This window comes from Saimiri boliviensis, chromosome 4, assembly GCF_048565385.1.
Source record: "Saimiri boliviensis isolate mSaiBol1 chromosome 4, mSaiBol1.pri, whole genome shotgun sequence".
Lineage (NCBI taxonomy): Eukaryota > Metazoa > Chordata > Mammalia > Primates > Cebidae > Saimiri > Saimiri boliviensis.
The window spans coordinates 37,405,838-37,433,260 of record NC_133452.1 but is presented as its reverse complement, the minus strand read 5'-3'; the positions used below and the strand labels follow the sequence as shown (position 1 = coordinate 37,433,260).

The following is a 27,423-nucleotide window of genomic DNA, read 5'->3' as shown; positions in this document are numbered from 1 at the left end:
GGAAAATCATCAGTCTGTAACAATCTAAAACACCACAAGGTGGCACTAGAGTATTCAGTTGGCCTAAAGCCTCAATGTTCTGGAGCCTTGCCAGTAAGAGTGAATAGTGTGACCATTATACACTGATGAAATCTTAAAAAGCTTTGCTGCAATAATAACTTAGTGAATTGCCTATTACTGAGTTTGCCCAACATGAAGTGACAGAAGAGGTGTAACCCCATTGGTCAGTTTTTAGAACAGATACGTAGAAAAGGGAAGCCCAGTGGCTCCTATGTTGGAGACAGAATGATTGAGGCTGGGTGACCTGGGGATGTGGTCACCGACGTTTCTGAGATGGCATCTTTGTCTCATATTTATCATCTCCTTTTCACTCCTACTGTCTTTGTTTAGGCCCCTGTTCTGTAATAACTTTTTACTAGTAAACATCCTACTTGTCATCGCTAACCTACACACTTCTAGATCATCCTCTAGAGAAAAGAGCAGACAGAAGAAGTGAATATTTATCCTGAACACTTTTTTCAAAATGAATAAGCTTCAAACCAGAAACAGGTAACCTTGAAGTAGCAAGTATTTCTGCTCTTACTGGGACTAGGGATTAGTTAGAAATAAGTGGGAATGTTATAGAAATAAAAAGTTACATTTATGCATATCTTGTCAATGTGTAAATGTCTATCCATACATGCATGTAAATGAATGATACTATATCTATATTACTCTAGTCAATAAAAAACAGTGCTTTAACATTGATGGGCAATTTTCTTTTGTAAATTCCATCTAAACTCTGAGACATTTTTTCTAACAATATAGAAAAGTTTACTGCAATACACCATAGTAGAGTAATTTTTAATTTTTAACTGAAAAGTAAAACTATTCTTATAAATTCAAACTGATCAATGGAAATTTTAACAGTTTAATGATTTTTATACTTGATCCCCCGTTCAACATAAACTGAAAAGCAGATGGAGAAAGATAATCTGTGGCTACATTTCTTATCTGAGCCTTTCTGGACTCCTGTTTTAAAAGTTTTATTGCTCGTTTCTTTCTTGGGAGTAAAGAAAGAGAAGGAAGGAAGATGGATAGAAAATTTAACCAAGAAACAGTGTTCATGTACTTATAACTAAATGAAATATATCACAGACTCTCCATTCATCAAGCAAGTAAACATGTGATCAAAAACTAGCAAAAGAAACAAAAATTCATTAATGGACTTCTACTTTTGGCCATGTTGGAGTAACTGAAACCAACTTGCTATAAAAAAAAAATCAACAAACCATATGAAATAGCTGGTTTGGACAGATGGAAAACAGCACAGAACTTTGATCCCCAAAATAAAGGAAACAAATAAGGTGTTTGAATATTATGTTCATTCCAGCTTTCTACCTAGAAGCATTCTCTGGGCCATAATTCAGGAAAGGGGATTTTGAAACAGAAACGACGATGTCAATACGTTAAGAGATGAAAACCAGAATTAAAGAAGTCTGAAGCAGTTTGCATATTCAAGGTAGACTACCACAGACGGAAAATCTGTATAAGGATCCTCTGAATCAGTGACTAAGCAATAAGCCAACTATATTTGGAGTAAAAATCCACAAGACTGGGCAATGAGCAACTAGAAGATTGTAATCTAAACAATTCCCAGAAGGAACCTGTATAGAGCTAGCAGACATTGGAGTTCAAACTAACCAGAGTGGAATGTCTCTGTTGACTTCACAGAGTAAAAATCTATTCTAGACTCACACTAACAAAGCTCTTTAAAGAAATAAAAACAAACTTACTACTAATTAACACCAAGTGCATTATGTCCAGTATCTATGTCTAGTCAAAAATTATTAAACACATTGACAAATAGGTAAATGTGAATCTTAACCAGAAGAAAAATCACTCAATACTCCAAGATATTGAAACGACTGAGATTAAAGAATTAGCAGACAAGGATACTAAAACTTTAAAAAATATATATATTATTAACAAAACATGTGCGAAACTTCTATATTGAAAACCACAAAAAAGTGCTTAGAGAAAAGAAAGAACAGTAAATAAGTGAAGAGGCATACCATGTTCATAGATTAGAAGACTCAATATTGTTAAGGTATTATTCTATCAAATTATATAGAAATTCAATATAATCCCAATCAAATCCCAGCAGGTCCTTTTTTAAAAATAAAATTGACAAGTCGATTTATATATATGAGAAAATAGAATGAACCTAGACTATCAAAATAATTTTGGGGAAAAATAACAAAGTTTGGAGACCTACATTTAAGACTTCCTATAAAACTAATAATTATGTGTGGTTTTAGAGTAAGGCTAATCATATAGAGCAATGAAACAGAATAGAAAGTCCAGAAAGAACCAATATAAGGACATACGATTTTCCAGCAAATATTCCACAGTAATTCAATAGTAAAAAGGTAGTTCTCTTTCATCAAATGGTTCTTGAACAACTTGATAGCTATATGAAAAACAATGAATGTTGAATTCACCTCACACTACACACAAAAATGTGTTCAAAATGGATTCGCCTAAATGTAAAAGCTAAAACTGTAAACATTTCAGGGGGAAAAACAAGAGAAAGTCTTCCCTTAAGTAGGCAAAGATTTATTAGCCAGGATATCAAAAGCACAAAACAAACAAAAAAATTATGAAACAAACTTGAATTAATACAGCTAAAAAATGAAAGTCAAACCACAGACTGGGAGAAATTATCTGCAAACATGCGTTCAACAGAGTACTTACAACCAAAGTATAAAGCACTCTTATAATTCAATAGTAAGAAAACAATTCAATTAACAATGAACAAAAATTCTAATAAACAATTAAAAGAAATACACAGCTGTCCTTGGTATCCATGGAGGACTGAGGATAGCAAAACCTGTGATGTTCATGACACTTATATAAAATGATGTGGTAGTTATATATAACCTATGCACATCCTCCCATCTACTTTAAATTATCTCTAGGTTACTTATAATACCTAATACAATGTAAATGCCATGTAGATGGTTATTATGCTGCATACTTTAGAGAATCATGACAATAAAAATATTCTGTACATGTTCAATATAAATGCAATTTTTTTCAAACTTTTTTTCTCTTAAGTTGGTTGAATCCACGGATGCAGAACCCATGTTCTGTATTTGTAAAAGCAGAGGACTGACTGTGTATACACACACACACACACACACACACACACACACACCCCTATATGTACATATATATGCATATATCTGTGAGTGTGTGTATACATATAAAACTTCAGGATAATTCTCTGGGTGGCCTTGGACCAATCCAATCCATTCTCATTTTTGCTTATAGTTCTCAAGAATAACTACAGAATGTGCTGGAAATGCAACATCTTGAGATAGGAAGAGACTGACTAGAATAGCCCAGGTTCTGTTGCAGTACCCCTCAATAGGGTTTGAATGTTCACGTCCCTCCAAAACTCATGTTGAAATCTAATCTCCAGTGCAGTGTATTAAGAGGTGGGGCCTTGAAGAAGTAATTAGGTCAAGAGGGTTCCATGCTCATGAATGGAATTAGTGCCCTTATAAAAGAGGCTTGAGGGAAACTTCTACTTGTACCTTCTACCCTGTGAGAACACAGCAAGAAGGTGCCATCTTGGAGTGGAGAGCAAGCCCTCAGCAGACATTGAAACTGCTGGTGCTTTCATTTTGGATTTTCCCATCCCCAGAACAATAAGCAATAATTTTCTGTAGTTTGTAAATTACCCAGTCTAAGCTATTTTGTTATCACACCCAAAGCCAACTAAGAGATTCCCTGGAAACGGAGTCCGTCAATGCTTTAGACCAGAATCTCACATAGCCCTGGGATATAAAACCAATAATGGGCTGCTTTTCAAGGTCTCTGAGTTGCAACGCAACTGGGACATGTACAGTAGAGGCTCCATCCATTCCATGCAAATTCCTGAGCTTTGGAGAACAGGCTTGCAATAAATTCTAAGATTCTGTTGTTTTCATTGCCTATCTGTAAGCAATAAACCCATTTAATGTAACTTGTTGTGTACAAGTGTGTTCTGTCTTACTGGACTCAGACAACCTGCACAGTGAACCTGCTTTACAATAACGAATAAGCATGGGAAAGAGGCTCAATATCTTTAGTCAGAAAGAAAATGGAAGATAAAGCCATAAGAAAATACCACTAGATACACAGTAAAATGGATGAAACATGAAATACTGAAAATATAAAATACTACCAAGAATATTGAGTAACAGGAGTTCTTACACATTACTGGTAGGAATAAAAAAGATAGTATTTCAAGAACATTTTGAGAGTCTCATGGAGTAAACATAAACTTCGCATACAACCCAGTGATTCTACATGGAACATTAACCCAGAAAGTTGAAAACATATGTCTATATAAGGACCAACGTGATAATGTTCATAGTGGCTTTCTTCATTACATCCAGAAACCCACAGTCCAAAGGTCTTTCAACTGGTGAATTAATAAATATATTGTGGTGTCTCCACACAAGGGAATACTACTTAGCAATAAAAAGGAATGAATTGCTAATACATCCACCAGCATAAATGAATCTCAGGAACATTCTGAGTAAAAGAAGCCAGGCATGAAAGAGTACATAATATATGATCCTATTTATAGAAAATCTAGAAAAGATAAAACTAATGTATGGTGACAGAAGGCAGGTGTGCAGTTTCCTGGGGCTTTGAATGAGAGGTGGGATTGTCTCTAGACAGGTGTAACAGAACTTTTCAGGAGAGATGGAAATGGTCTGTATTTTGTGTGTGATGGAGCCAAACAGGTGTATATATCTGATAAAACTGTCTAACAGTACATTTAAAGTAAATACATATTATCATATGTAAGTTACACCTCAAGCAATATGGCTATAAAAAATAAAGACAAAATAGATAAAAATATATCATCAACAAGCAGGCAAAAAAGAGGCATAACACGATGCCATAAACTTTAAAGTCTAATTGTTAAAGAAGAACATCAGTAAGTCTAACTCAACAAGGTACAACTTTCAATCCTCCCTACCAGTGGTCCAACTGTTTTGCCACCAGAGACCAGTAAAATGGAAAACAATTATTGCATGGACTGGGGAGTAGATGAGTGGGGATAGTTTCAGGGTGATTCAAACACATTACATTTATTGTGCACTTTATTTCTATTATTACACTGTAATGTATAATGAAATAATTATACAACTCACTATAATGTAGAATCAGTGGGATCCCTGAGCTTGTTTTCTTGCTCAGATAGTCCCATCTGGGGATGATGGGAGACAGTGACAAATCATCAGTAAAGATTCTCACAAAGAGTGTACAACCTAGATCCTTCACATGTGCAATTCACTATAGGGTTCACTCTCCATAAGAATCTAATGCCACTGCTGATCTGACAGGAGGTGAAGTTCACACAGAAATGCAAGTGATGGGGAGCAGCTGTAAATACAGATGAAGCTTTGCTCGCTTGCTTGCCACTCACCTCCTACTGTGTGGCCTGGGGGTTGGAGACTTCTCCCCATAGTCTCTGAGCAAATAAATGTTGGAAAATACAGTGTAAAATGGAGTCTCCCAGCTAGAAAGAAAGGCTTGAGGGCTGCAACAAGGTTGACCACATTATATAAAGCATGGGTTGTTACCCCGTGGATAGTGATTCAGTCCCAACCAGGTAGGAAACTTCCTTGAGCAGACTTTTAATAACATAAAACCTGTACATTCTAATATTGAGTACATAGTTCCATCCTTGCATGCTAAACTCTTTAAAAAATAGGAGAATATTTACCTAAAATACGTCACCAAAACCTCAAACTGTGGTGTGGAGAGAAAGAAAACTAGGCTCACACATGCCTAAAATGAAGTCAAGGGTTCACCTACATTGTTATCAGAGTGAAAACAAGTTTTGGATGAAACTGCCTCAGCATAAGCAAGAAATAAGACAATAACCATGTCAACATATGGTGAAAAGCAAATTATATCATATTAATTGTAAAGAGACAGGAACAACTGGGCCTAGAAGAAAGTAAAAATTAATTATACTGGAGATAATTCCAACAAGGATTTCATGTTATAAGTTTATTTAATAACATAAATTCAATGAAATAAGAGCTCAAATACAAGATGATAAAACAACAAAATGAGATGAAAAGGGAGACTGCAGACCAAAGGAAATAAATTTAAGACAAAATAAATTTAGCACCAAATAAATTAGAAAATGCAAGATGCAGAAAAGCACTCTTGTTGGGAGAGGGGGACGAAGTCTCACTCTTTGCCCTGGTTGGAGTGCAATGACACCATCTCAGCTCACTGCAACCTCCACCTCCCAGATTTAAGTGATTCTCCTGTCTCAGTCTCCTGAGTAGGTGCATGCCACCACACCTAGCTAATTTTTGTACTTTTTGTAGAGGTGGAGTTTCACCATGTTGTCCAGGCTGGTCTCAAACTCCAGACCTCAAGTGATCTGCCCATCTTGGCCTCCCAAAGTGCTGGGATTACAGGCATGAGCCACTACACCCAGCCCAGAAAAATATTCTTGAAAAATTGTAAGAGAAAATGCCTGAGGAAAAAGCCCAAATAGATTTTTTAAAAATGTGTAGATATAATACAAGAAAATTTCTCTGAAATGAAGAAAACAAGTGAATATACGTAATGAAAGAACACTTTGTGGGGGTGGGGCCAAGATGACTGACTAGAAACAGTGGCGTTCAGAGGCTCCCATCAAAAAAATACCATAATAAGCATGTGACTCCTTCACCGATAACCAAGGCATCCAGGTTCTCTCATCAAAACTGACTAGGAGGCTGGTGTGACTCATGGAGAGAAGGAAGAGCAGTTTAGTGTGGCAGCCCTCCTGAGAGTCACAAAGGGTAGGGGAGCCCCCTCCCCCCAGCCGAGGGAGGCAGTGAGTGAGTATGCTACCCAGCTGGGGAAACTGTGCTTTTTTTCACAGAGCTGTGCAACTCATGGATCTGAAGATCCTACTTGCAAACCCACACCATCGCCATCGGGGTCTAGCATGCAGATTCTCAGCAGCCTCTCAGCTGGAATCTGCTTAAGCCTATGGAACTCCCAGGGGCAGGGGCAACCAACACTGCAGCTGCCTGCTGTCTAAGGTGTTTGAGCTCCTTGGGAGAGGGGCAGCAACCAGTACTGGGACTTGCAACTGCCTAACATACTAAGCTCCCTGGGCTGGGTAAGGGCAGCATCCATCTCTATAGCTCCAGGCTGCACTTTTCTCCTGCTGGAGCCAGGGAAGCTGGATGACTTGGTCCCAAAACTTGGCCCCCACAGCCCAACACACCAGCTGTGGCTGTCTTCCACCAGAGTGCCTCTTTAGGCCTGACCCATCCTTCCTTACTGGGTGGCACTTTTCTGCAAGAACTCCAATGACTCCAACCAGAGGTGCAGAGAGAGAAGCTATATCTTCTTAGGCCTGAACCCCTAGCAGGAGGGGTGGCCACAGTCTCTGTGGACCAGCAGACTTAGCCTTTCCTCCTGGTCCTTCTGAGAAATCCGGGCAGTCCAGATGAGTGGGTTTTCCCCCAGCAAGGCACACCCCCTCCACCAAGGGACAAAGTGCTTTGTTAAATGAGTCCTGTTCCCTGTGCCACACAACTGGGTGAGACCCTCCAACAGGGTTGTCAGACACCCTGTACAGAAGCAAGCCGCTGGCACAGCTTGGTGTTTCTTGAGGTCAGAGGTCCCAGAAGAAGGAGCAGGCACCCATCTTTGCTGTTCTCCAGCCTCCTTGAGTGACATCTCCAAGTGTGGGAGTGAATCAGCTGAATAAGGCCTAAAATGAACCCCCAGCAAACTGCAGCAGCCCTACAGAAGAAGGATCTGACCACTGGAAGAAAAACAAGCGAAAGCAACAACAATGGCATCAACAAAAAGCCCCCACAAAACCCCGTCCGAGGATCAGCAGCCTCAAAGGCCAAAACTAGACAAACTCATGAAGATGAGAATCAGTGAACAAATGCTGAAAATTCAAACAGCCAGAGTCCCTCTTCTCCTCCAAATGATTGCAATATCTCTCCATCCAGGGCACAGAACTGGATGGAGGACCAGATGGATGAATTGACAGAAGTAGGTTTCAGAAAGTGGGTAATAAAAACTAATCTGAGCTAAAGAAGCATGTTCTAACCCAATGCAAAGAAGCTAAGAAATTTAATAAAATATTGAGGAACTGCTAACAAGAATAATCAGTTTAGAGAGGAACATAAACGACCTGATGGTGCTGAAAAACACAGCATGAGAACTTTGTGAAGCATACACAAATATCAATGGCCAAATCGACAAAGTGGATGAAAGGATATCAGAGTTTGAAGGCCACTTTGCTGAAATAAGACATGCAGACAAGATGAGAGAAAAAAGAATGAAAAGCAATGAACAAAGTCTCTAAGAAATATGGGACTTCATAAAAAGACTGAACCTATGACTGATTGGAGTACCAGAAGGAGATGGGGAAAGTGGAAACAAGCTGGAAAACACACTTCAGGATATTATACAGGAGAACTTCCCCAATCTAAAAGACAGGCCAACATGCAAATTCAGGAAATACAGAGAACATTATTAACATACTCCATGAGAAGATCAACCCCAAAACACAGAATCATCAGATTCTCCAAGATCAAAATAAAGGGAAAACTATTAAGGGCAGCCAGAGAGAAAAGCCAGGTCACCTACAAAGCAAAGCCCATCAGACTAACAGCAGACCTCTCAGCAGAAACTCTACCAGCCAGAAGAGATTGGAGGGCAATATTCGACATTCTTAAAGAATTTTCCACCCAGAATTTCATATCCAGTCAAACTAAGCTTCATAAGCGAAGGAGACATAAAATCCTTTTCAGACAAACAAATGCTGAGGGATTTTGCTACCCAGAAGAGCTCCTGAAAGAAGTACTAAATCTGGAAAGGAAAAACTGGTACCAGCCACTGCAAAAACATGCCAAAATATAAAGACCAATGACATTATGAAGAAACTGCATCAACTAGTGTGTGAAATAACCAAATAGCTGCATGATACAGGATCAGATTCACACATAACAATATTAGCCTTAAATGTAAATAGGCTAAATGCTCCAATTAAAAGACACAGACTGGAAATTGGATAAAGAGTCAAGAGCCATCATTGTGCTGTATTCAGGAGACCCGTCTCACATGCAAAGACACACATAGGCTCACAAAAAAGGAATGGAGGAAAATTTACCAAGCAAATTGAAAGAAAAAAAAAAGCAGGGGTTGCAATCCTAGTCTCTGACAAAACCAACTTTAAACCACCAAACATAAAAACAAACAAATAAAAACAAAGAAGAGCATTATGTAATTGTAAAGGGGAAAATTCAACAAGATCTAACTATTCTAAATATATACGCACTCAATATAGGAGCACCCAGATTCATAAAACAAGTTCTTAGAAACCTACAAAGACTTAGATTCCCACACAATAATAGTGGGAGACTTTAACACCCCACTCTCAGTATTACATGGATCAACAGGACAGAAAATTAACAACGATAATTAGGACTTGAACTCAGCTCTGAATCAAGTGGACCTAGTAGATGTCTGCAGAATTCTCTATCCCAAGCCAACAAAATATACATTCTTTTCAGTGCCACATGGAACTTATTTTAAAGTCAACCACATAATTGGAAGTGAAACACTCCTCAGAAATGCAAAAGAACTCAAATCATAAAAAAGTCTCTCAGACCACAGTGCAATCAAATTAGAACTCAGGATTAAGAAACTCACTCTAAACCACACAAATACATAGAAATTGAACAACCTACTCCTGAATGACTCTTGGGTAAATAATAAAATCAAGACAGAAACGAAGTTCTTTGAATCCAACAGACAATGTACAAGAATCTCTGGGACACAGCTAAAGAAGTGTTAAGAGTGACATTTATAGCACTAAATGCCCACATCAGAAAGCTAGAAAGATCTCAAATCAACACCCTAACATCACAGTTAAAAGAGCTACAGAGACAAGAGCAAACTAATCCAAAAGCTAGCAGAAGACAAGAAATAACAAAGGTCAGAGAAGAATTAACAGAGATAGAGACTAGAAAAACTCTCCAAAAACTCAATGAATCCAGGAGCTGGGTTTTTTTTTTTTTGGTTTTTTTTTTGTTTTTTGTTTGTTTGTTTGTTTTTTAATTAACAAAATAGACGGCTAGCTAGACTAATAAAGAAAAACAGAGAGAAGAATCAAACAGACACAATAAAAAATGATAAAGGGATGTCACCACTGACCCCACAGAAACACAAACAACCATCACAAAATACTATAAACACCTTTACGGAAACAAACTAGAAAATCTAGAAGAAATGGATAAGTTCCTGGACACATACACTGTCACAAGACTAAACCAGGAAGAAGTCAGATCCCTGAATAGACCAATATCAAGTTCTGAAATTGAGGCAGTAATTAATAACCTACCAACTAATAAAAGCCCAGGACCAGATGGATTCACAGCTGAATTTCTACCAGAGGTACAAAGAGTAGCTGGCACCGTTCCTTCAGCAACTATTACAAAGAAGTGAAAAGGAGGGACTCCTCCCTGAGTCATTTTGTGAAGCCAGCATCATTCTGATACCAAAACCAGGAAGAAACACAACAACAAAAAAGAATACTTCAGGTCAATATTCCTGATGAACATGGATGCAAAAATCCTTAATATAATACTGGCAAACAGAATCCAGCAGCGCATCAAAAAGGTAATCCACCATGATCAGATTGGCTTTATCAATACAAGGCTGGTTAAACACATGCAAATCAATAAACATAATCTATCACGTAAACAGAATCAAAGAAAAAAACCACTATTGATATAATATGATTATCTCAATAGATGCACAAAAGGCCTTGATAAAATTCAACATCTCTTCATCTTAAAAATTCTCAATAAACAACGTATTAATGGAAATATCTCAAAATAATAAAAGCTATTTATGTCCATGCCACAGCCAATATCATACTGAATGGGCAAAAGCCAGAAGCATCCCTTTGAAAACCACTACAAGACAAGGATCCCCTCTCTCACCACTCGTATTCAACATAGTGTTGGATATTCTGGCCAGGGCAATCAGGGAATAGAAAGAAACAAAGGGTATTTGAAAAGGAAGTCACATTGTCTCTGTTTGCAGATGACATAATTTTGTATTTAGAAAACCCCAACATCTCATCCCCCAAACTCCGTAAACTGATAAGCAACTTCAGCAACGTCTCAGGATACAATCAATGTGCAAAACTCACAAGCATTCCTTTACACCAACAATAGATAAGCAGAGAGCCAAATCATGAATGAACTTCCATTCGCAATCACTAAAAAGAGAATAAAATACCTAGGAATATAGCTGACAAGGGATGTGATGGACCTCTTGAAGGAGAACTATAAACCACTGCTCAAATAAATAAAAGAGGACACAAACAAATGGAAAAACATTCCATTCTCACAGATAGGAAGAATCAATATCGTGAAAATATCCATACTACCGAACGTAATTTATAAATTCAATGCTACTCCCATCAAACTACCATCGACATTCTTCACAGAATTAGCAAAAACTGTTTTAAATTTCACATGGAATTAAAGAATATCCTGTATAACTAAGAAAATCCTAAGCAAAAAGAAGAAAGTTGGAGGCGTCAGGCTGCCTGACTTCAAACTATACTGTAAGGCTATGTAAACAAAACGGCATGGTACTGGTACAAAAACAGACATACAGACCAATGGAGCAGAACAGAGACCTCAGAAAAAACTCCACACATCTACAACCATCTGATCTTCAACAAATCTGACAACAACAAGCAATGGGGAAAGGATCACCTATTCACTAAATGGTCCTGGAAAAACTGGCTAGCCATAGGCAGAAAACTGAAACTGAACCCCGTCCTTAACACCTTATGCAAAAATTAACTCAAGATGGATTAAAGACTTAAGTGTAAAACCTCAAATCATAAAAACCCTAGAAGAAAACCTAGACAATACCATTCAGGACATAGGCATGGGCAAAGACTTCATGACAAAAATGCCAAAAGCAATTGCAACAAAATCCAAAATTGACAAATGGTATCTAATTAAACTAAAGAGCTCCTGCACAGCAAAAGAAACTATCATCAGAGCTAACAGACAACCTACAGAATGGGAGAAAATTTTTGCAATCTACCCATCCAACAGAGGTCTAATACCTAGAACTTACAGGGAACTTAAAACAAATTTACAAGAAAAAAAAAACAAAAATCCCATCAAAAAGCCAGCAAAGGATATGAACAGACACTTCTCAAAAGATGGCATGTATGCAGCCAAGAAACATGAGAAAAAGCTCAACCTCACTGATCATCCAAGAAATTCAAACCAAAACCACAATGAGATACCACTTCGTGCCAGTCAGAATGGCAACGATTAAAAAGTCAGGCAACAATAGATGCTGGCAAGGCTGTGGAGAAATACAAACACTTTCACACTGTTGGTGGGAATGTAAATTAGTTCCACCACTGTGGAAGACAGTATGGCAATTTTTCAAGGATCTAGAACTAGAACTACCATTTGACCCAGCAATCCCACTACTGGGTATATACCCAAAAGAATATAAATTATTCTACTATAAAGACACATGCACTTGTATGTTTATTGCAGCACTATTTACAATAGCAAAGATGTGAAACCAACCCAAATGCCTATCAATGATAGACTGGATGCAGAAAATGTGGTACATATATGCTAAGGAATACTATGCTGCCATAAAAAAGAATGAGATCATGTCCTTTCCAGGGACATGGATGAAGCTGGAAGCTGGAAGCCATCATCCTCAACAAACTAACACAGGAACAGACAAACGAACACCACATACTCTCACTCCTAAGTGGGAGCTGAACAATGAGAACACATGGACACAGAGAGGGGAACAACACACACCAGGGCCTGCTGGGGGTTGGGGGGTGAGGGGAGGGTATTTAGAGGACGGGTCAACAGGTGCAGCACACCACCATGGCACACATGTACCCATGTAACAAACCTGCACTTTCTGCATATGTATCCCATTTTTGTTTTTGTTTTTCAGAATTTAAAAAAAAGAGAACACTTTGTGTTCCAGGAAAACTTAATTCAGATCCTCAGCACTAAAGTGTATTCAATTTAACATATGAATTCTAGAGGTAAAGGAAACATTCTTCCATTTATCCAGGGAGATCTCCCAAGAGAAAGAAATATGAACCCAAAATACTATATCTAACCAAAGTGCTGTCCAAATAAAAGTGTAGAATTCCCAAATGTAAAAGAACTTGGGGCATAAGGCACTCAGAAGCCTTTACTGATCAGACAACTTGAAGATAAAATCCTAATGATTCAAATTTAAAACTCACTAAAGTAGAAATCCATAAATATTATGGTTATCTTTTTATGTCACCAGGCTGGAGTGAAGTGGTACCATCTTGGCTCACTACAACCTCCACTTCCCAGGTTCAAATGATTCTCCTGCCTCAGTCTCCCAAGTAACTGGGATTGCAGGTGTGTATCACCATTCCCAGCTAATTTTTGTATTTTTAGTAGAGATGGGGTTTCACCATGTTTGCCAGGATGGTCTCATTATCACTGAATCAATTTATATATACCAGTCATGTTAAATATTCTGGAAATGATAGTTTCCTAATTGAGTGTAAAAATTTAAAATCTCAAAAATATTAAAATTATAATAAAAATAATAAGTACTTGGTGGTGTAGAAAGCATAGGTGGAAAAAACATGAAAGTATAAATGTCTTCATCTTTCATGATCTAAAATCAAAACACATAGTGAATCTAATGACTTAATGATTTTATGATCTGTTTTCTCAACATTTGAGATCCTCTTTATAAAATATTATTTCTTGTGGTTAAAAACAACACCAATATTTATTTGAATTTCAACAAATGTTCAGTTTTACCTTAGTTTCTTTCTTATGAGTTAAAACAAAATTAGAATTCAATGGTTTTGTTTAAAATTCTGCACAAATTATATTCTTATAACTGTATTTAATCAATTCATTTTATGTAGATATGTACATATTCAGATGTTTATAATAACATTCAATCAACATGTTTGCAATGGTTATTTTGATTAGAATTTGAGGCGTTGCTTTTGCCTTTTTTATGACACTTGTTTTGCATTACCTGAATGTTTTCTAATAAGCGTGTGTGAGTTTTAAGTAGTAAAAATATAAAGTGATTTTTTCCTGTAAGGAGAAAGAGAAACAGCTATTTGATTCTTTTTTAGGAACAGAACTAAACTTTCCATCACTTAAATCTCACAAGGCCTGCATATTCAGTCTTGATTTATGGTACAACAGGGAATACACAATTTATCTAAACTCATTATCTATTTTGTTATTTGATCTTTGCAGGGTTTTTGTTCTTCCTAAGACTTGCCAGATCTGTAGGAGGCAGAGAGAAACAGCACCCTCCAGAACAGACAATAAAATTGAGACAAGATGTAGTTATCTCATTCTTCTATCAATCCTTCCTAGGACTGCTTTAGAATGTTTAAAATAAAATGTAGCACAGATTAATCATTATATGAAAAGTACAGAATAGAAAAGTTTTGTTCATATTTTCTATGATGGTTTTAGTATTGTATCCTGAATATCAATTAGTAATATTCTTTTAAGCAAAACAGAAAAAAGCACCTAAGCCACTTCTCATTCTAATTTTGGAGCCAGCACCTTGTTAGTTTGGCCTTCGCTATCATTTATGTCACTGTGGTGATGAACTAGATTTGAACATCTAATTCAAAGTCTAAACATGTATTTTTAAATAGAGGCTCTTTTGTGCTCATATTTTTGAGGAATAAGAAAACCATGAAGTTAAATGGGTTTTGTTCTTTTTTTCCTTTTTTTTTTTTTTTGGCAGCGGAGAATGACATCATGTCAAAACTAGCCTTGTTCTGTAAATCAATTTTCTCTGTCTTTCCAAATGATGAAAATCCAACTTGAGTATTTCCTGAGGGAGACCAAAGGTATGGACACTGATGGATCTCATTGGGAAACAGTAACTGAGCATTTTTAGAGGCTTCATACTGTTTAAACTTAAAAATACATATAGGCTGTAGAATGCATTTCAATCATCTTGCAAACATACAGCTTTTAATATCCATTTATTTCTAACATTGTCTCAAATTAACCATCGATTAGAAAAAGTTTCCATTCAATATGTAAAAAATATTCTAAATGAGAAAAAGACAACTCAAGGCTAAGTAAGGAACAATATAACATCAATATTTGAAAACCAAGATTATAGCCTAGTGTTTTTAAATGACATTTTATGTGATGCTGGCATTTTTGTTGTTTTAATTTGTTACATATGTAATTATTTATTTGTTATATATTTAAGTATATGTATATATCTGCCTATATGTGCATGTTATATGGAGAGAAAGAGATCAGAGACTAAACACAAACCCCAACTCTCCCTTTTATTAGGTACTATGTGATGCTGAATAATCTCTTAATCTCTTGGTTTTTATTTCCTCCCCTATAAAACCAGGATTCCATGTCCTGATCTACCTATTGGAGTTGTGTAAAAATGAATTAAATAAAAACATGCATATGAAAATACTCAGTAAATTATAAACCAATTTATGTAAGCATTTTGTTATTTTTATTTTAGTAGATATAGGTATTTCTTCTAGTGGTCAATTTGTTGTTTGGACAAAAATTATCCAACAGTAAAATCTTTCTATGAATGATAAATTTAATTCAAAAAGAGGAGTGGTTCTCAGTTCATAATTTATAATCCCTATAATATTTAGGCACAAAAACTTGACCATATTTCCATCCTCCTTCAGCATCTGCATTTTACCATATCCTCACTGAATGTTTTTCCACTCTGTCCTTAAAATACATGTCTCAAAACTCTATGTGTATTATCTTCTCTAATTACATTATTTCCTTTCATTCTGGAAAGTACCAATCATTAGAAAAATCTTTTTTATATTAAAAGAAATTCAACCACCCCCAAATTTCCACAAGCCATTTTAATTCCTCTCACTGAGATCACTAAGAATAGATCAGAATAGATACACCAACCTTAATATATCCAAAACAGAATTCTCAGTATCAACCTCAGGCATGTTCCTCTAGCACCATTCACACATCATCACTGAGCCTTTCTCTGCTTTATCCCTCACTGCCCCCTGAGATGCCATTGATCGACAAGCCTGTGGGTGCTCCATTCAAAAGGTAACCTGACTGGAACACATCTCATGAACTCAGTGTCACAACCTTGACACAAGTTACCCTCATCCCTCAGCTAGACAATCACAAGTTTCCTGATATTCTTTCCAATCTAGCCCTCCTGGCGTCCTTTCTCAACACAGTAACCAAATTGACTTTGTTTATATCCTTTAATTGCTTCCCTTTGCACTTAAAGCCCAAGGCCTTATGTTGCTCATCATGTCCTAAATAATCTGGTCCCACCTACTCTCATATGTCCTCACTTATTCCCTATCACACTTCACTCTTCTCCAGCCAAATGCACTCTCTTGCTGCTCCGCAAGCATGGTAAGTTCAGACTCACCACAGGCTCATTACACTGGCTCTTTTTCCTGTGTAGTATTCGCATATCTCTATAGCTGGCTCCTTATCATGTAGGTCGCTGCTCAAATATCACCAGCTCAGAGAGGCTTTCTTTATCCTATTGACAAAAGCTACATACTTCCTTCACTGTTTTGTCTTCATAACATCTATTACTATTTAAAATATCATATTTGCTTTTTTTGTTTATTACCTCGTCCTCACTCCAGAATATAATCTTAAGAGGACAGGAATAATAAGAATCTTGTCTATTTTATCTTAAATAACTCCTATGATATACAATTGTACCTGAAGAGTTAACATAATAGGCCCACCTCAGAAAGGCCCGCTTGCAAGGATAACCCTTGGCAGGTGCCTAGAAACTTAAATAGTGAACAATTTCCTATATTTGTATGAACTTTCTCTAAATCATAAAAGTGACTCATTGTGCCTAGACTGCAAACAAGGCAGTTTATGCTGAACACCTGCTTTCCATCTGGAAGTCTGGAATTTTAGTAAGTGGCAGGCAGAGAGCATGTATATGACTAGTTCCCCAAAAAAACTCTGGGCACTGAATCTGTGATGAGATTCTCCAATAGACAACATTTCATACATGTTGTTACAATTTGTTGATGGTGGAATTTGGTGCATTCTAGATGACTGCACTGAGAAAGAGCTCCTGGAAGCTTGTTCCTGGTTTCCTCTGGACTTTGCTCCATATGCCTTTTCCTTTCATTCTTTTTGCTTTGTATGCTTTCATCTTAACAAATATTTTCCATGAATAAAGCCATTTGCTGAGTCCTTTAGGTACTCCTAGCAAATCACAGAACCTGAGGGTAGTCTTGGGGACTCCAGACATAGTAATCAAAAAGCTTGAGTCTCCCCAGTTAAGTAATCAAATAGAGGCCGGGTGTGGTGGCTCATGCCTGTAATACCAGCACTTTGGGAGGTCAAGGTTGGTGGATCACAAGGTCAAGAGATCAAGACCATCCTGCCCAACATGGTGAAAGCCTGCTTCTACTAAAAATAAAAAAAAAATAGCTGGGTGTGGTGGTGCACCCCTGTAATCCCAGCTACTTGGGAGGCTGAGGCTGGAGAATTGCTTAAACCTGGGAAGCAGAAATTGAAGTGAGCTGAGATCACACCACTGCACTCCAGCCTAGTGACAGAGCAAGATTCCATCTCAGGAAAAAAAAAAAAAAAAAAAGTAATCAAATGAAACAAACAGTACAGAAAAATTTCTATAACATGGTAATGGATCACATATGACAATAAAGCCCATCTTTCTCTGGAGTACGTTACCTCATCACGAAATACATTTACTACTTACGTGACTGGTCTATAGATTTCCTTTACACCAATGAACTGAAGCTGTTCCATAATGTCTGGAATACTTGCACATCGAGTAAGATTAATTCTTGGGTAATAAAGAAGGTATGAGAGACACATTTCATTTCTGGTGCTTAGTCCTCCCTGAAAACAGACAGTTTATTTAGCGAAGTATATGTTCTACCACCTTTGATGTTTAAAGCAGGTAAGTCATCAACGTCATACCTTTCCTTCCAGTATTAAATTTAATAAGTCTTAAAACTGAAAAGTAAAAATTTGGCTTTTTTAAAAGGTAGTAACACAATTAAAAATTAATAGAATTATTTCTACTTTTAAAATCTGCCTTTCTTAAATAAACTAATAAAATTCTGCTGATGGGAGGTAAACTTTTCAACACAGTGAACATTTCAGAGAAACATAAAGATGTTTGGTTAGCATAATACCAATCAATCAGTCTGATGAAATTTTGGAGAGAAATTTTTCTGATTTAATTGAATTTTCTAGAATCTTGTCTTCATGTGTATAAACATTAGCCACTGCATACCACAGGGGAGAAAGATTTTACATTTTGAATCCAGGTAGTTAATTATCTACTAAAATTTGGAAAAAGATTGAAGACCCTCAAAAGAACAGAATCCAGGGTTACTACAACATATTATCTAATATGTCTAATTTCAACCAAAAATTATTAAGCAGGAAAAGAAACAGGAAACTATTACCTACATTTGAGGGGGAAAAGTCAGTAGAAATGGATTGGAAGACTGAGATGCTGGATTTATCAGACAATGACTTGAAAGCAGGTGAAAATATGTTCAATAAAGCTGTTTAAAAAGTTTTCAAAGAGTTGAAGAAAAATATATTCAAGTAATTAAAGGCAAATATGTTAAAAATGAGTGAACAGATAGGGAATGACATCAGAGAAAGAGAAGCATTTTTAAAAATAGAAATTCTAGAGCTGAGAGGTACCAAAATGGAATAAAAGCTTCACAGGATGAGCTCAGCAGCAAGTTTCAAATGAGCAAGGAAAATATCAGTGAACTTGAAGATTAAATAATAGAAATTGTCTTACTCAAAGAACAGAGAGATAAAAGATGAAAGAAAAGTGAAAATACTTCAGAAATCTGTGGGACAATATTAAATGTTCTAGCATTGATGTCTAAAATATATGCATGTTTTCATGTATGTTAATACATGTAATTGAAGTTCCAGAATGAGAGGGAGAAGACAAAAAGGTAAAAAAAATACTAAAAGGAATAATGCTCAAAATAATCCCCAATTTAACAAAAAATATTAACTTGCAGACCCAAGAAGCTCAACAAAAGCCAAAGGTAAATACAGAAAGCCATACCTAGACACATCACAGTCATACTGCTGAAAGCAAAAGACAAGAGAAAATCTTGAAAGCAGCAAGAGAAAAATGACACATCTCATACAGGTAAACAGGAATACAATTGACAGCTGATATTTCATCATAAATGATGGGAGTAAAAGAAGATATTAGAATTATATATTCACAAGTGTTACCGGGAAAAACCAACTGCCAACCAAGAATTTTGTATCCGGAAAAATCCAGCTTTTGAAAACAAAGGTGAGAAACTTAATATTGTTCATGTTATAAATTAATGTAGGGACTAATATACAATGATTTTACTAATTGCGAAAACATGGTGTTTGCTCTTGATGAGCAAGGCAGGATTAGGCAAAGAGAGAAGCTGATCTGCAAATAAAGTTACATCTGATGCCTCAGTAAAGATTGTATTTAATTTAGCTTTAAGTTAGGTTAGCTGTTCAGAGTTGTACCAAATTGTAGAAAGAAAGCTTGGCCTTTGCAGCCTCTTATCAACCAGTCATTGGCTGCTAGCTGTCCTACTGCAGGGAGTATAACTTTAAGGAGTATAACTTTAAAGGAGTATAACTTTAAGGGAGTATAACTCGTTATCAGAGAATGGCTCTGATTCCAAGGAGGAATTTCCAATGAGGGACACAGCTGTGAGCTATTATATTATCATCTGATATTCCCAGTGGCTGAGGTTTGGTTGTGTTGGCCCTGAAAAGGGTGTGAAGACAGTGCGCCAAAATAACCACTACAATAATAACTCATTTACTATGTCTTTGGGAAAATATTTCAACAACAAAAATTATACATAAGGCATGAGAAAAAAATAAAACCAACACCAGTACCTTGACTACCTGCTGTGTGCCCAGCTTCTATCCCTCTTCTTCCCATTCCAACCAAAGGTGATTACTATCTTAGTATCTTATCTTTCTATTGCTTTTCATTACACTTTACATTCAGTATATTGAAGTATGTATCCCTAAACAACATATTGTTTAATTTTCTGTAAACAACATATTGTTTAATTTTCTGTGTTCCTGAACTTTACATACATAATATCACACTACATATATTCTGTTACAAGCTTGGTCTTTTCAATCAACATTATTTGTTCTCTGGATACATTCATGTTAATATGTGCAGCTTTAGTTCATTAATTTTCATAACTTTTCACTATTTCATTATATTATATAGCATTTATTTGTTCTCCTTTTGATGGGTATTTGAGACATTTCTAGATTTTTTCACTCCTGTATTATTACATGCTATTATGAATAGTTGATGTATTTCTCTCCTAAAACACATTCTGCAAAAGTAATTCCAAGGATAAATCAACATAGGCATGGAATTGGGTAGAGTATATATGAATCTCTAACTTTACTAGATAATATCATGCTTTTCCCCAAGGTGGTTTTACAAATTTATATTATCACTAGCAGTGTATAAGTGTCTCAGTTTCAGCACAATGGAAATGCTGTTTTAAATTTTGCCAAACTGGTGAGTTCAATATATCTCATTCTGGTTTACATTTGCATATTTATATTATCTATTGGGTTATTTCTTTGAAATGTTTTTGTCTTCACCTCTTTTATTGTATGCTTTTCTTCTGTTATTGATTTATGGACTCTATTTTATAAGCTAGATACTAATGCTCTGTTAATCTACGTATTGCAAATTTTTTTTCTGGTTTAAAACTCTTTTTACTTTCTTAATAGTATTTATTTTGGTAAGCAAAAGCTTTGATGTAGTCAAATTGATTAATCTTTTATTTACAGTTTGTGCTTCTTATGTTTTGCTTATGAAAGAAGTACTCCAAAGTCATAAAGATATAGTCAGATTTTTTTTTCCAGTGGTTTTAAAGTTTGGCTGTTCACATTTAAATATTTAATACATCTGGCATTGATTTTTATGCACTGTGTGAAATTTAGACTCAGTTTTATTTATGTCATATGGATATCCAGTAGTGCCAGCATCCTTTAATAAAAAGTTTATCCTTTTCCATTTATCTAAATGCTATGTCTATCATAACCAAGTCCAAATGTAGGATTTGTAGGTCTGTTTCTGAGATCCCTCTTCTGTTCCAAGTCTTCTAACTTGGGACTCAAAGCATACTGTATTAATCACTAGTTTTAAAATAAACCTTCTTATCTAGTAGATTGTTTTCTACCTTGTTCTTTTTAGTTCTATCTTGCCTATTTTTAACCTTTTGCTCTTCCGTGTAAATTTTAGAATCAACTTGCTCCATGTAAAAGCTAAAACAGCAGAATGTTTATATAAATAAAAAATAGGTGAAAATATTTGCAACCTTGGTCAGTGAAGATTTCTTAGGATACACAAACCTCAGATAATAAAACTTCTCTAAATTTTCTTTACTGGAATAATATCAAATTTATAGACCAATATAAATTGAAGTATTTTATTTTACTGAGCCTTTCTGTCCATGAACACTTAATGTCTTTAGGCATTCTTCAATGTTTCAGAATAAAAATTTGTAAGTTTTTTCACAGGGATCAAACATGTTAGATTTTATTTCTGTATAATTTCTATTTTAAATTGCATTTTATTGAAATAATTTCTGATACACTGAATTGCAATTTAGATAGTATCAATTTGGAGGAGGGTTTGATGCAGAAAATTACAATATCTGTGAATAATGTTTTTGCTTCTTCACTTCTGCCTTTCTGATCCTTATATCTCATGTTCATTTCTTTTCCAGTACAATGTTAAATACAAATAGTGATAACAAATGCCCTTATATTCTTCCTAATTTGAAAAAAACACTTCTGATATTTAATTTAATTTAATATTTGCTATAGCTTTTTCATAGCTAACTTTTACCTCATTAAAACAATTCCTTCCTGTTCTAGGCTTGCTAAATGTCTCCCCTGTTAACAGTAAACTTGAATTTTGCTTTCTCTAGCTCTGTTGAGGTGATTATATGTCTTTTTCCTTCAATATTTTCATGTAGAAGACATTAATGTGGTTTCTAATTTAAATCAATTTTATATTCCTTAGCTAAACTGAAGTTGGTCTCATCATTAGATCTGTATAAAAGAAGGATTTGTTTTGTCAAAATTTTATCCAAGTTATTTCCGTCAGGTGCATACTACTGGCCTTTTTTATACTACCCTTGTGAAGTTTTAGTTTTAAGATTATGGTAACTTCATAAGTTGGTGGGAGATGTTCTCTCTTTTTGTGCTCCTGAAAGAGATTGAGTAAGACATGAATTATCTATTTCTTGAATGCTTAGTGGAATTCCCTCAATAAATCTGTTGGAAACAGAATTCTCTATGAGTCAGAGGCCTCAAGGTCATGAAGTTCCTTCTTCCTTTGCAAGTTTGGATTCATCTAAGCCAGGCTCAAGTAGATAGTCAATTAATGACCACAGTTCTTTTAAAAATATTAGATGAGAAAAATTAAAAGACTAAGGATAGTTTTCCATGAAAGAATCAATAAATTATACTCCAAATATTATTTAATACTATAATATCATTAATTAAGTCATAAAGTGCTAAAACATCACTGATACCACTTTTAGGATACTTGATGCTCAAAATTTTTAGAACTTTTCTTTCCAAATGAAAATGGTTTTTACCATTTTCTTCTAAAATCAAGTTTATTTCTTTCTCTCCATAAATGAACTTTAATTAATAATAAAATTTTCTTACCCAAGTCATCTCAGCTCTATCTTTTGTGCTGTAGCGACATTCTGTAATTAGGTTATCTCCCTGAAACATAAAGGTAAAAGCTTTCAGTTTGAAGATTTATGCTGATGTATTTATCAAATACATTTGTAGGTCAACAGTTAATATTTTTGTATGAATGGATGCATCAAGTAATTTAATTCAGCAGAAGACCTCTGATCTGTTTAATTCTAGGTTTGCTAACGTAAAAAACAAGTAAATAAGACTCTCGGCCAGGCGCACTTGCTCACACCTGCAATCCCAGCACTATGGGAGGCTGAAGCGGGCGGATCACAAGGTCAAGAGACAGAGACCATTCTTGCCAACATGGTGAAACTAGTCCCAGCAACCCGGGAGGCTGAGGCAGGAGAATCACTTGAACCCAAGCGGTAGAGGTTGCAGTGAGCTGAGATCACGCCACTGCACTCCAGCCTGGCAATAGAGCAAGACACTGTCTCAAGGGGGAAAAAAAAAAAAAGACTCTGTTCAGGCCAGACTCCACAATACTCTAGCTGGATGACCTAGGTATAACCCAGGTACAATTTGTTCATCTAAAACCTAAAGATAAAAATAGTACTTATTTTTTCCACAGCTATTATGAGGAGATCAAATGATATAACACATAGTCATTGGTAGCAGATGAACACTTAATAAATGTCAGACATAGTAGTTACTGTGATCACGTCTTCATTTATCTTATTTTCTTTAAAGCTCCCTAGTCATTACTTTATTTCCTTAAAATTGAATTGTGAAGCAAATGAACAGAAATTTATTGTTCTAGTATTTTCCATCCTTTTGTACATTACAGTGGACCTGGAAAATGATAACTTTTTTTTGTTTCCCCTTTCAGGTAAGCGGATGAAGCTGTTTATGGATCTGAGATAGTCATTGCTGGGTGTTAGTCCTTAAATCTGACCTCCCTGCAACACCACTCAGAGGGTCCAAAGATAAGTATCTCATCACACTTATGCCCCGATCATGGCACATCAGTTAGGAAGATTTCAGATAACACTGTTTGGAAAGCTCCAGACACATCACAATAAGAGAGAGTGTAATCCTTAAGAAGCTTGACCAGATCACTGTTTCTCTAATTTCTTCTTTCTACTCTCAGGGTGTATCAAAATTTCTAAAGGGAATATAGATCCAAAGCTACGGATTTAAGGGATAGCTGTTAGTAAAAAGAAGATCCCTTTCCTCTCCATGACTTTCTTCTGTTTTTTCAACTTCCCTTTTACATCCTATTGTGCCATGTCTTCTCCCTGACAATTCATCCCATCTAAAATCCCTGCCTCCAGCATCACGTAGAAAAGATATTGCTATTACTCTCATTTAATAAATGGCAAAGGGGTTTGACTTTTAAAAGTAAAATAAGAATAGAAAATTATACTACAATTGAAATTGATAGTCATGGAATAAATATTTGAGAAAACAAAGCATTATAACATTTTTAAAGTCTTCATTCTATTCTCTCTTTCACCATAACCCCATGTACTGTGTCAAGATGGATCACACAGCATAGTTTAATTAGCTATATCCAAATAGCTTTATCAGGTAAAAGAAATATCCTTACATTCATTTTTACTAAAATGAAACTTCTAAATATATCCTATCTTTTCAAGAGAGCATAAAGACAACTCTGATTTTACCACTGCCAGAACTACAACCCAAAGACTCGCTAACTGGAATGTCAAGCATAAAAAAAAAAGTAACCTTTAGTCCTCAGAACCTGAGGTTCTTGTTTTTGTTTTTGTTTTTTTTTTTTTTTTCCTGTTAACAGCTTGAATTGCTCCTGGGAATCATAAAAAAATGAGTTTCAATTTTGGAAAACAGATCAAACACATTCCATCTGGGTTGCTCAACACCCACAGGGGGTGGTTTTTAAGAATACAGACACAAGGAAAAATTCATTTCACTTCTAGAAACCTTGCCACATCTCAGCAGATATGTCTCGTGACTTTTATAACAGTCGATGAAAAAGATCAAAAACATGCATACTGGTAAGATTGTTTGTTCTTCCTTTAGATACTGAAACTCCTGGAAATTGAAGTCAAAATCATCATCGTAGGCGAGTAATTTCACTTCCTTCCCTTTTCGAAAATGACGCAGCCTGATGCCTCTGCCAGCCAGGTGAGCATGGAGGAGAACAGCAAACACATGAATTCCACTTGGTTTTTCGGCTTCCAGAGCCTGCAGGGGACACCAAGGAAGATGCAATTAGCCCAAACAAGTGCATGTACAGACAGCTCACATTCAAACACACTTGGAGGGACAACTGAGATAAAAAGCTAAAGCAACTTAAATGAATGCTTGAACTGCCAAACATTTTGAATTCAGATTGTTCAGTGTTCTCCTTGTGGAGCAACATTTATTTACTGGGAGAAAAATAGGGGAACTGATGCTTATGAGGGACCTACCAGTCATTTCTACAGGTTATCTTCATTTTTCCTTCTTTTAGGAGGATAAGAGGCAATAAACGCTCTTAGCAAAAAGATTCCACTATGTTAATAACCTGAAAACCCAAACTCTTAAAAGAAAATATTATTCCCACTTTTCCAGATAAGAAAGCTAAAGTGGGTCAGTGGAATTAAATGAATTGCCCATGGTCCTACAGTTTGTAAATGAGGTCATGGCAATTTATATGAACTGTGGCCTAAATAATTCAGAAGGGCATAATTTTTCCACCTCACCAGTCTGCCATACTTTCCACAACCACAATCTTATAATTCATAAAGAATATAATCCATGTTGAAATATTTTCATTAAAAAAACTTAGTAAAAATGGGCATTACTAAATACTTATACTCAGCTTTTCTCCTATCCAATATCTATTTTTATATTAGTTATTTTGCTCTGTGTGAAGGAAGGGAAGAAAATTGTAAGGCAGAGAAAAAAGGAAAGTGAATGTGAATAATGGAAAAAATCAATAGGGATAAAAGGTAAAGTAGGGAAGGGAAAAAAAAGACTACACAAACAAAGGTAGAAATTGTAAACGATATAAAGCATGCGACATGCAACAACAAAAAAAAAGACAGGTAAGAAGAATACCCTGTCAATAATTTCTGTCTTTAGAGTTCTACTCCTGTAGCTTTCAAGATTAAAAAAAGCAGTCAAAGGCCCTACTAACATTGCAATAATGGTTTCACAATGTGTCAACAAGAAAGGAATCAATCATAAACACACATGCAATTTTTCACACCACAGTTTCTAAGAGCATGGATGAATCTGCAGAGAGCAGCTCAGACTGAGATGCTGCCTACCTCCTCTAGGCACTCCAGAGTGCAGTGACCTTCAGACTGGAACTCAGGCATCCCTGGAGGGATGGTATGGAAGAGGCTTACCCAGAGGCCAGCCTCAATCACCCCAGCATCATATTTCCTTATATCCATTGTATAAAATAACCTCAGTCCAGAATTATCTATTAAGCCTAGAACAAATACACATAATTGAAGTGAGTTTGAGTTCTTAAAAAAGTTTTCATTCCCAAGAAAATTCTTGGTTTGATTTTTAAGTTGTCATGTTTAGTTTAAATAGGTTTATTTTCCACACACGGTCAAGAAGGACAAGAATACAAGCAGAAATTAGTGGCGGACAACAATCACTTTCATAAACAAGAATTAAAAGATGAGTAGCCATATTGCCTGCAACCTTTGTGAACTCCCACAGCATACCACAAGAGAAATGTGTCAGTTATCTAGCTGTTATATGCCATAATTATCTAACATGAAGACAGAATGAAGATTCTAAAGTCATTCATTAGAATATATAACTCATTAAAAGTTTTATTTTATATTGGTTCAAGATGAAGTTCAATAACATTTACTTTGAGGTAAAAATTCCTTAGTTTAGAAACCATCTGCTGATGAAGAAAACTACTAAAGATTAACTTTATTTCCTTACAGCTTGTCACCATTGTCTTCTTCATTCAACAGTCATTCAATCAACACACAACTGTTAAGACTCCATTATATAAACAGCACTCTATTAGGCATTGTGGGGGTGAGAGAAGAATAAGACACACTTGTTGTTATGACATATTCATTACAGGGAGGGAGAGCATGAGCCCCAAACTTTTCATAAATTTGTTTCACTAACTTAGAAATTAATTGACTTCCTTCTGCAGTAGTGACTTACTTATCCACCTGTAACTAACAGATTGATCTCTTCCCCTCAGTTTGGTTTCTTGTCTCCTTTACATCAAGCAGCTTAGTCTAGTTCCAGACAATCATTTTTAAACACAAGGTCTTTATATCAAATATTCCTCATTGTATGTCATATACCCCTTACTCACAAACATACACATTTAGAAGATATCCATTACTTTGAATGATTTATGACAAAATAAGTTGTCAAAATTAAGTATTCCAATAATTATCCCAGGAAATTCTTATATCACAACCTCTCCAACAGCCTTGGAAAAATCCAAGCTTCCTTTCCTGCTTTCTGAGTTTGTTATTGTGAACATAAAATAATTTACTATGTGTTTGCTGACTTCAGCTTGTTCAGATGTTCAGGGTCATCACAAGGAAGCACTGTGGTGTGACAG

The 27,423-nt window shown here is 35.8% G+C and overlaps 1 protein-coding gene across 2 annotated transcripts in view; it reads right to left on the bottom strand.

Annotated features, from left to right (window-relative positions):
• Positions 1–27,423, bottom strand: part of MOXD1 (monooxygenase DBH like 1) — a 110,705-nt gene that overhangs the window by 4,950 nt on the left and 78,332 nt on the right. For both annotated transcript variants that reach the window (XM_003932439.4, XM_010343013.3), the window contains exons 7-10: positions 26,138–26,304; positions 24,876–25,067; positions 22,866–22,925; positions 17,863–18,005 (exon numbers count right to left, since the gene is read on the bottom strand). In XM_003932439.4, the coding sequence (XP_003932488.2) occupies positions 17,863–18,005; positions 22,866–22,925; positions 24,876–25,067; positions 26,138–26,304 (562 nt within the window). The remainder of the gene's footprint in view (positions 1–17,862; positions 18,006–22,865; positions 22,926–24,875; positions 25,068–26,137; positions 26,305–27,423) is intronic.